The following is an 11712-nucleotide window of genomic DNA, read 5'->3' as shown; positions in this document are numbered from 1 at the left end:
TACAATAAAAAATAACTCACTCTGCTCACTTTTGTAGCTTTACAAAATAAACAATAATGTTACACTTTTAAAAGCCTCATAGCTGCTCCCCTGTTGTTACCTCTTCCACATACGTTTCTCTAAGGTCAGCTGTGAATTTCACTGTTCCTTAATTTTTCTTAGATAAACTACAATGTCGAGAGATACTTGAGAGTCAGACAGCAGAAGCAGTAGCGTCAGACAACATTGTAGGTTTCATTCCCTGTTTGAATCACTTCCCATGTGGTCACAACCTTTGTCTGTCTTCCTCCTTTTTAAAAGTGCTGTTTTGATTTTATTCCCCTGCCCCCCCAACGTTCCAAAACAGTAGAACAGCTTATAAAACAGTAATTACTGCTAGAATGTGAGGAAATCAGTTCCACTGAGAATATCTCAAAAAAGTAGCAGCTGTTACAGCCACAACTTTTTTCTGCCTTCTATCTTGGATTTTATTATGCTTGTCCTAATTGACAATGATATCAAAAGAATATAATCATTTGTGAAATCATTAGGAAATTCAAAGGAAAATTATTTTTCTGAATATATTGTGCTTATGTTTTCTATACATAAAATATTGAAATTGCAGATTTTACATTGGACCAAAGGAAAATATGATTGCATTTCACTGAGCAGCTATTAATGTTTGCAATTTATGAACATGTATAAGGCATGCCTATATTTGCTGCTCATATAACAGAGGTTTTCTGCACAGACTCTTTTATAATGAATTCTGCAGGAATGGATGGAATTCTCAATGCCCAGACAAGTTGTAACTTCTAGTATTTGTCTGAGAATTCAAAGCAGCAGTGGTTGTCGTGAATATCTTTCTGGATGCAGGAATCCTTACCTATGCTTTTCTTATCTCTTGACCCTACTATTTCCATACTCTTCTGGCTGACTTCCCATTTTCCTCCCTGCACAAACTTGAGATCACTCAATACATTCCTCCCATTGCCTTAAATCACACCAAGTTCTGTTCACCCATCACCTGTCTGTTTGTTAATCTGTGAGCATCTGGTCCAGCACCCATTGCAATTTTAAAATTCTCTTCCCTTATCCTTACACCTATCCCTAATCCTATCCCTAACCTGGAAACCCTCTACAACTCTGCAAACCTCCAAGATTTCTGTGTCCAATCAATTCTGGCCTCTTGTGAATCCCTCACTTCCTTTCCCTGGCAATTGGTAGTTTTGCTATCAACTTTTAAGATCCTAAACTCAAGAATTTCTTCCCTAAATATTTCCTTTACAATACTCCTTAAAGTTATTGATTTAGTAAACATTTGCTCAATTGTCTTAATGACCTTGCCATTTGGCTCAGTCAGTTTTTTTTCCATTGAGTATATGTTTTTGAATGCCTTGCTAAAGGCTTGATGTAAGCATTATTCAAGCATTGTTATATCTCTTACATGTTTGCATAAAAACGCATTAACACAATAAAATCAACAAAGCCTGTAGGCAATGCAGTATATGATAAAGCTTCATCTTGCACAAACTTAAACTCTTTCAAAACTTTCACTGCCCACCTCTCATTTTGCTTTAAATCCTGTTGTCCCATCTGTTCTGCCTTTATAATCTCCATTGTTTCTGTTGCTTCCAGAATGTTAAATTCCTCATTCACAGTTTCCCTGACCCCACTAACCTGCCTTGTAACTTGCTTTAAATTGGTTGTTACCATGTGACTGCTATGCATTCCCCTCTCTTCTTCTGTTGGTTGCAGCATATATGTCCTATGGTTTGGAACCATAAACCCTATGCCTTCCTACTTCTCTTCCCACTTTCAAAAGTATTCTCGAGCTGATTCCTTTGATCAGGCCTTTGTCCTTCTCCCCTAAATCTTGTATTATTACCACTTGGATTGTTATGCTTCTTTTAAGTGCTTTGGGATGTCTTAGGCTGTATGTAATTATGGTATGCTTATAGAAATATTTCCATTATAAGGGCTTGGTGTGACAGTAAATTTATATAATATGCTCTTAACTCACTGTCATCACTCTCCTCACATGATAAATTCCTCATTTTGGCCATGATCAAATCAGATGGCAGTCATTTTCTTTCTGAGAAGAACAAAGAAATTGGAGAAGAGTTTCAAGGTTCACTTTAAATTGCCTGGTCAAATTGCAGTATTGTGTAAACTTTCTGTTTGTCTGCTGGTGTTTTTGATTCGGACAAATTTCCAGAAGATCTTCAAGAAACCTTTTTTTTTAATTTTAAAGATAAAAATATACTAATGGTAAATAAACTAGGCTGTTTTTCCTAGTGTCAACTACTATTTATTTACGGTCTCGAGTATGCAGATATGGAACTTCCATACATTATATTGCATACCCACAGGAAAAGAGATTAGATTGGTGTTGATCATGGAATTTAATAGTTTTTTTTAGTTCACCTCTGACATCTAACCATGGCACTTTGATCAAAAAAGAAGTTTATTCCTAATACATTATTTTTAAATTATACAAAATATAATTTCATTAACTGTTGCATTCTTGATCTTTTTTCTGAAGCTGTTTACTCTGAGGCAGTCTGCAAGCAGACATTTTATGTGCAGATCCAGATGTTATTACGCAACTCTTCTTCAGCAAAGTTTTGACAGGAATGGCTGACCACAATTCCCATTCATGATGTCGTTTGACCAAAATTTGACCATGTTCACTGCTAGTTTATTTATATCAGTGGCTGGACTTACAAAATCTTGATCAATCTGATTATTGCTTCACTGGGCAGCTGGTTGTGAACATACACTACATGAACTTATATGGCCCTATGACAATTCTGAATTTGTCAGTATAATGTGTAAAATAGCAATTCAGAGTTAAATAGTTCAGTTCAGAGTTAATATCCAGAGTTAAACTCACCCCTTTGTTCAGCATTAAGAAAGAATTTCATAGAAGCTCACAGAAGTTTTACTTTTTGATCTCCTTTGAGATTGGGGAACATTTTGAACAAGTTTACTGTGAAGTATTTTGGGGTGGCACAGTGATTAGCACTGCTGCCTCACACTGCCAGGGACCCCAGGTTCAATTCCATCCTTGTGAGACTGTGTGTGCATTTTTCACATTCTCCCCGTGTTTGCATGGGTTTCCTCCAGATGCTCTCGTTTACTCCCACAGTCCAAAGATGTTCAGGTTATGTGGATTGGCCTGTCGTGCAGGTTAGGTTACAGGGATAGGGGAGGGTGTGGTTTTGGGTGGGATGTTCTTCGGAAGGTCAGTGTGGACTTGATGGGCTGAATGGCCTACTTCCACATTTGTTGGGATTCTGAGTCACAGATTGCTGCATGCTTTCTTAACTTGCAAATTATCCAGAACTTTTCTGTAGCACAAGATAATTTTGAAAATTTCTTCTGTGATCTTTTCATGTTTTGGGAAATGTTTAGATGAAAATTTAACATTCTTTTATGCGAGAAGCAACAGCTTTGAGCCTGTGAGAAACATACCTCTCTAAATGCAGCTGAGAATGCCGTTTGGCTGGCACATCCCCAAACCTACTGGATCAGCAAAAGAACTGATTCTACAAGCCAGTGCACAAGTATTCCCTCACTACCAGAAATTGCACAGAAACTGTACTGAGAAGCAGAAATGATCATTGCTCTGGAATCTCCTTCCCCCTGCCCATCCCCATTCACCTGAACTGCAAAGGCTGTCAGAAGTTTGGACAATTGCTGCTCGTCAAGCAGGGAGATGTATTGTTGGGAAATGTGGCAAATGCAAACTGTTTGTGGCAAGTAAATTTCCTGTTATGTTATCATATTAATATCTTCATAATTGTGTAATGCAACTATAAGTGTACATTAATGGGATATCAGAATCCATGTTATTTTATACTTTTTAGAATTGAGCATCTATTTCATTATTTTCTTTTGGCCCGTGTTTAAATTTGCAACCCTTGTTTTAATATCTTCATGGCCTTGTCCTTTCCTATCTATAACCTCCCCAAATCCAAAAGCCATCCCAGGTCTTCGTCCTCCATGAATTCTGGCTGTCCCCAATTTCCATTGCTCCACTATTGGCTACTTTGCACCTGTTCTGTAGAGTTCCCTCCCTAAATTCCCGTGGCTCTCTTTCATCCTCCTTTTAAAAACTACCATCTTCACAACACCGTTCCCTCACATGGTTCAGTGTTTTGGGACTTTTTGCTATGTTAAAGGCATTGAAGAAATGTAAATTGGTGTTGAGCAGACTTGTTACTTTGAGTTCCATAAATAATGCTGTCTGCCCAACCTTAAGCTGCCATTTCTTCTCCAATTCCTGAACCTGGACTAGGCTTTCTGTGGGTCACCAATATCGTACAAAACATGGTCAGCTACATCAGGACACCTGTTTGGGATTGGCTTCTTGCTGATTCTGTTAAAACACGTGCCAGTCCTTCAAATGGAACAATCTTTCTGGGTGACTGACCGTTTTAAATGATCATTTAAGAGTTAAAGTCAATGTTTTTGAGTTTTTCTTTAAAGATCTGCATGCTATGGTGACATCAGGTGATTCAGAATGACTACATAGTTTGTCTGATTATATTCTAGTGATAGAAACAGGCAGTGAATCAAAATTGATATTAACGTATTACTGGCAACAAACTGCTGCAGATGTGGGGAGAATGTTAGAAAAGGGATAAACTATTGATTTATTAGTTCAACCTTTCATGTGTCTTTGAAACAATCAGTTTATTTATGGGTATGTGCCAGTTTAAGTATCCAACTGAAATGAGTAAATGTCCGTCGTCAGGTCACATTTCACAACAGCAAACTACTTTTAATTCTTTGGAATTTTGGAGAACTCAAGATAGATGTATGCACCTTTAACCTTGCCTTTTGTCTGTGTGATTTCCGATTGCTGACTTATGACAAATACCCATGTACTGATGAGAAGCTCTTCTACATATTGTGAAATATTTGCAAGGAGTAGAGTGTAATATGTATTTGAATGAATCATCACCTATAATCACATTCGTAGTGATTCACTGACCATCAAAGTTCTGTAAAATTAAACATTCTCATCACAGATTCTCAAGGATATATTGTATGTAATTAATTTTCCTTTAAAATTGAGTTTTTGCACAGAATCAATTTTTAAAATGTGTTTTTCAGACTATTTATTACAGAGTAAAGATGATCTGTGCATCTTAACAGTAACACTGCATCATTGGAAGCAGCATTGTTTGAAACATTTTGAGTACGTGCTGATAAACTGAAATCTTGATTAACATTTTTAAACGAACAGTTGTAAAAAATGATTAGTTAAATGTATATGCATTAATCACCCTACATCTCAGCTTCCCTGTTTTAGTTGGGACGTTTTGATCTCACAATGACTCAGAAAAGTGCAGGCAAAATGGAAGATACCAAAATCAGATGATTAGATTAGATTAGATTAGATTACTTACAGTGTGGAAACAGGCCCTTCGGCCCAACAAGTCCACACCGCCCCGCCGAAGCGCAACCCACCCATACCCCTACATTTACCCCTTACCTAACACTACGGGCAATTTAGCACGGCCAATTCACCTAACCTGCACATCTTTGGAATGTGGGAGGAAACCGGAGCACCCGGAGGAAACCCACGCAGACACGGGGAGAATGTGCAAACTCCACACAGTCAGTCGCCTGAGGCAGGAATTGAACCCGGATCTCTGGCGCTGTGAGGCAGCAGTGCTAACCACTGTGCCACCGTGCTGCCTGTAATGATCTACCAAACTAAGAGAAAATTGCTCTCCTGCACTTAGCACTGAGGTTATACATTAATAAGTATCACATTTCTATAACACACAGTGCATAGGTATTAGTCTGGGCTAATTGAAGCACCCTTTAGTCCATTGGTTGTGCATTCAGTCCCCACTCCAGAGATCAGCAAATAATTAAAACAGACACTTTCATGCATTATTGAGGGTATGCTGCACTGTTGGAGGTGATGTTATTCGAAGAAGGTGTTAAACAAAGTCCTAGTCTACCTTCCCAGATGGACATTCAAAACGTCCCATTGAACTATTTAACTAAAATCAAAAAACCATTTTCCATGTCCTTGCCAATATTCAGTCTTCAACCTGTATCACTAAAACAAATTACCCAATCATTTTTCACACTGCTTTCTATGTATAAATCTGGCTAACGTTTTTCTAAAATGAAAACTGGTTACATGTCAATTAGTTGTAAAATATTTTGGAATGTCTTGAAATTGTGAAAATCTGTGTAAATATACGTTCAATTGTTCTATCTCTTCCAAAGAGCCAGTGATGAAATGGATTAGTAAAACCCAGATAATGTTCTGGGGAAATGGGTTCAAATCCCATCAATGAAATTTGAATTCAAAACAAAATCTAGAATTAAAATCTTGTCTAATGATGGCCATGTAACCATTGTCATTTTTAAAAAAAGTCTGTTTTGCTAATGTCCTTTAGGGAAGGAAATCTGCTGTCCTTACCTAGTCTGGCTAACGTGACTCCAGGCCCACAATTAGGGTGATAAGGGATGGGCAATAAATGCTGGCCAAGCTAATGATGGCCTCACCCCATGAATGAATTTTAAAACAAACTATCCAAACTACTTTTGTACAACAGAGTCCATTGCTTTGGCTATTTTGTTCTAATCATGCACTCCTGTGTTTTGAAGTTTGAAACTGTAGAGTTCAAAGAACTCTACAGACCAGTACAAAGAACTCTGCATTCTGCCTTTTTGCAGGTAAGGAGTGCATTGAGAATGTCAGGTTGCTTTTTGTAGTTTGTGATACTGTGTAATTTTTTTTGTCTCCTTTCAAATAATTTTGCCACCCAAATGTTTCCATTCTGTTGTTAAAAAGATGTTGCCTTTGTCAGTTCAAACTGGCCATTCAAATAACTATTGGCTGTGGATACATCATGTGTGCTTTCTAAGAGAGAACACCTGAAAAACAATGGTAATTATGACAAACTTTCCCCTCCTATTCTCCACTTAACTACCCGGAAAGGCAGGCAGAGGCAAAGTACACAATCTACCCTCCCAGCCCAACTGCAAATAAACAGTGTACGAGATATCTGTCATCTGCTGTGGACAGCAGTTCTAAGCCATGGAATGAGTTGCTTGTTTCTTTCATTTACCCATGTCACAGTTGTGGGAGATTGTAATAGTTTCAGGGGGAAAGAGGGTACAACATGTCCGAAATGACTGTTTACCATACATCAGTGAAAAGTACAGTGGAGAGAGACAGCTTCCAAACTAAGACAGAGCAAAAAAAAAGTTCTTTTTGCAGATTTTCTTGTTTTTCCAAGAGGCAGACCTGAAAAATTCATTTAATTTCCAGATACAATTCTAAATTGGCACATTTGTTTTTACATGTGCTCTGTGTTAGTAAGAAACTGTGGCTGTGATTGAGTAGAAATATTTGCATGATTTCCATTCAAATTTAAAAATAGTTTTACAGGTATTGATTGAGTCTCTTAGTTTGGTGCCAACACATGCCTTGTTTTAAAATGTAACTGTGTTGAGTGGAATTCTTTGAAATTCAGTTGAATGCAACAGCTCTGTAAGTGTTAATAAGTCTGAGTCATTTAAGTGACCTCAATATATTATAGGTAGAGTGTGTTGGCAGGTTTTCAGCCTTAGGTAGGAAGGTCTGGCTGATGATATCACTGTTGCAGAGCTTTAGAGCTCTGAGTTAATCAACTGCTTTCAAAACATGTTTATGAAGTTAAGAAGCAAATTCAAAACACTTGTTTCAATGGGGAGTTGTGTGAGTGATTTGAGTAGGTAAGTTAAGAGTTGAAACTTCTGTTTGAAGACAGTAAGAGCTGTAGTACAGTAACAGACTTGGTGCTTTTTCTTGTTATGCTGAGTTGAAACTCATGAGTTGCAATTCAATTTGTACGGAACAATTTCAAGAAGATTCTAAAATGAATAACTGGAAGAGAAAAAGAACAATTTGTCCCATGAGTGATCTAATAAGTGTTCTTCAGGGCTTGAGAGCACATTAAGAATTTTGGTTTAAGTTGTTGGCACTTTAACCAACTGCATTGTAAACACCAAACGCTTTTCATGGTTATCAATTGAGACACACCTTAGTTAAGGCATAAAGCTTTATTGTGGTATGGTGCCCTTTAGATATTATAATAAATTATATATTTAAAATTAGGATTTGATCTCTGTGGTTACATAAAGGTAAATGCATAAGATTTAAAGAAACCTGTTCTGCTGGATTGTGGCCTGCACAAGATTAATGGAAGAGACTGTAAAATGAAGCTAACATTGCCCAGGGATCTTGAACTAACAAGTTCTTGCAAGTCTTTACTTAATTTTAACACATACTGTGCTTGGGTTGCACGTTTTTTTTCCCTCAACAGTTGTTGAGGTAGAACTTAGAAATATTTTTTGGAGTGCAGTATTCAAAACAAATGGCCCGGTTTTGTTAGACCAATAAATTATATTGAGCATTTTGTGAATTATGAAGACTGAAGGAAAACTTTGTTTATTCAAGCAGCCTGCCGGGTGAGGTGACCGTTGAAGACATGCCACCACAAGTATCAGAAGTTCAAAGATCAGCACCATCAAACCAAGAGACACCTGGTACAATGACTTTGCTGGTCACTACAGGATCTCAGGACGAAAAGGAAGCAGGCAGTGAATCCACTGACGAAAGTATCAGCAGCGCTACTTACAGCAACTTGGGTAAGAGCCGATAAAGGTGTGGGGGAGGAAGAGGATTTAATTTCTCCTTTCTCTTTACTGTAGGCTTATTGCATTTTCCAGATCTGCCAGATTTAAAATTCATCAGTTGAGCCTCAGACTGTAGCTAGGTATGTGCAAGACAAATGTTTAATTGATAAGAGTGTCCCTGCTGGCTGCCAGTAAGTATTGTAGATTACAGAGTGAGGAATGCAGCTGTAATGTGGGCAATCCTGTTTAGGTAGAACGAACAGGAAGAGATTAGATTAAAGCTTAAACGCCCTATCAAATGCTGTACCGTGTAAAAAGGGCCAACATGACGGCACCTCTTTCTTTCAAGTTCTTTGCTTGATGATTTCTGGCTTCAGTTAAAGGTAGGACTAACATTTTAATTTTTTGCAATATACTAAAGAAAATGCTGAAAGTGTTCAACAAACCAGCGTAGATACAGGGTCAGGAAAGAAAAACTATGGTGATATGGCAGGAATGTGCACTTTCAACATGTTAACCGCACAGCAGGGATACCTTCATTGTTTCAAATTTGGCATTCATTCATCGTGTTCTGGTTTTTAGAACTGTACTAAATAATTGGTAACTGTCCTGCAGGTTATGAGGCTGTCTTTTGTTTAAGAATTATGAGGTTAGACAAAGTTGATTCTTAACCGAAGTGATGCATGAGTACAAATAAATTCTTTCTTTTCATACTCTCTTGTGAAAAGCCTAACTTTTACAACATCATTCAAGTATGCCTTGCTGTCTATGATTTTCTTAAAAACAGTTTTCTTTTCAAGGTAAACAAGCTACTGTAATTAACATGGGAACACTTCAGACTTTTACCAATTGTAATAATTGTCCTATCCTAAAACATAAAATCTAAAGAAATCTGGAAGTGTGAGTCCCCTGTGACTATTACATATCACAGTGTGAAAAATCTTTTTCTCTGATCAGCTTGGTATCTAATACCCATAAAAATCTCTAAGAGTGATGAAAATCTCCAAACCTTGAAAGTCGTAGTAGTAGGGTTTCCATTTATCTGCTGAAGCATACATTCCTGCAGGGGGAAATCTCACTTATCCAATATTTAGAGCTTGGGCAGAAACTGGAAAGAGCCAAAATTTACAAATTCTGTGTTTACTGTGCTTCAAGTTTAATATTACACAGAACACAGGATGGAGTCCTGCTGCTATGCCAGCCAGGACAATCGACTGTTGGTATGTTCAGGATTTTTTGTAGTCAATTGGTTAAAAAAAACAGCCTGTAGTGAAAGGTTTAGTTATCCTGGACCCTGCCTATACAGTGCGGCTGATTTGTAAGTATCGACTGTCTCCTGTAGACCTGGCTGGCTCAGGTGTCCCCTTGTTGCATCTGCTGTGGAAGATTAACTCAGTTCCAGTCTTCCTTCATTTGTGGGATGTGGGCATTGCTGGTAAGGTTATCTTTTGTTGCCCATCCCTAATTGCCGTGGAAGTGAGTGGCTTGCTGGGTTAGTTCAGAGGGCAGATAATGGTCACCCCACAGTTCAGGATGCCTGAAGTTCCGTGTTGGTCAGACCAAGTAAGGATGGCATATTTCCTTTCCTAAAGGACATTAATGAACCAGGTGGATACTTCAAACAATCAACAGGGGTTACACAGTTGCCATTATGCCAGGTTTCTTAAAATTTCAGTTTTTTTTAAACTGAATTCTTATTTCACTATCTGCCTGGATGGGAATTGAGGTGCTATCTCCACAGCATTAGCTTGTGTATGAGATTGCTAAACCAGTGACGTTACCACTATGTCACCATCTCCCCAATGACATTTTGAATCCATTTGATTTTGAATAAACCCCATGTTCCCTCTCCTCTATCTTTCCTGGAGGATAACTACTTGTTGAAATCAATCAGTCCTGAGCTTCCAAACAAAATAATTCTTATTGTTTTTGAATTATTTTACTACACCTTAATGTCCTTTAAAATTAACCCAACAAACCCAAAATAACCGAATTCCATTGCAGTGTTGAGATTTGGGTTCACTTACAGTTGCTTCCGACAAAATGGTCACTGTTTGATAACCTTTGTGTGTAGATCTTGTAGATGACAAATAGTAATAAGATCCATAGAGATCCTAATGCATGAAAGCTATATTATAGATGTAACAGAATGATTAAAAGACCCAGTTTTAATTAATTGCTATCTTGAATTGTACATGGAATCATAGTATGTGAAATTATGAAAACTTTACCCTAAACTATATGGGTTCACTATGACCCAAAAAAGTGAATTCAAGATAATTTTTCTGTCTTCAAACCCCTTTAACAGGCTAACTGTCATTATCTTAATAACTTGCTGTAGCTTTACACCCCCTCACCCTTCACTATTTATTCTTTCAATTCTGGCTAATTGTGTATCACAACCATCTTTGTCCCACTGCTGGTGACAGAGCCTCGATGACTCTCAACATAATCTACAAAAGTTCTTCTCACAAGCCCTCAGTTTCTCCTCCTTATTACAAGCCTGCTCAGTTTAAGATCTCAGCCACTTTTTTTGGTTTCGCTTCCTCACTCTCATTTGTTCAGTGATGGTACTTTTACATATTTTAATTTTCTTTGATTCTTTTGTACATTGTAGGATAATTTTGATGTTAAATTGTGATATGTAATTGCAAATTGTTGCTGGATATCAATTTTTGTTTTCAATTGTGGGAAAATGAATTTTCCAGCACAGTGTTACTTCATAAAACAAAACACATTTCCCTGTTAATTTTGACAGACCCAACTAGACACTGTGCTCATTTTTAAAATGGCCACACAATTATGTAAATATTCCAAGTGATTTAATCATCTGTAAAATGTTAAAATGAGTTCAAAGACATTTTGAATGTTTTTCTTATAAGTATGTGGTTCATTTTGTAGATAGCAAGCATGCTAGACACAAGCTTAATTGATCAGTGGGTAACCATAGCACTTATTGTGGACTGAATGATGAAAGTTTGAATTAATTCCAACTGAGCTCTTTTGCTGTTTTAATTGATTGATCTTCATATATTACCTCACACGATTGATGTAGTCAGTCCTTGTTCATGTTCA

At 37.5% G+C, this 11712-nt stretch overlaps 1 protein-coding gene across 9 annotated transcripts in view; it reads left to right on the top strand.

Annotated features, from left to right (window-relative positions):
* The window catches only part of peak1 (pseudopodium-enriched atypical kinase 1), a 227468-nt gene that overhangs the window by 193015 nt on the left and 22741 nt on the right, over positions 1 to 11712 (top strand). For 8 of the 9 annotated variants that reach the window (XM_072552934.1, XM_072552931.1, XM_072552932.1 and 5 more), the window contains one exon: positions 8459 to 8649. In XM_072552934.1, coding sequence (XP_072409035.1) covers positions 8459 to 8649 — 191 coding nt within the window. The remainder of the gene's footprint in view (positions 1 to 8458; positions 8650 to 11712) is intronic. The other variant, XM_072552935.1, reaches the window with a different exon arrangement.

This window comes from Chiloscyllium punctatum, chromosome 33, assembly GCF_047496795.1.
Source record: "Chiloscyllium punctatum isolate Juve2018m chromosome 33, sChiPun1.3, whole genome shotgun sequence".
NCBI lineage: Eukaryota > Metazoa > Chordata > Chondrichthyes > Orectolobiformes > Hemiscylliidae > Chiloscyllium > Chiloscyllium punctatum.
The sequence above is the reverse complement of the archived record's forward strand: the minus strand, read 5'-3'. Positions and strand labels throughout refer to the sequence as shown.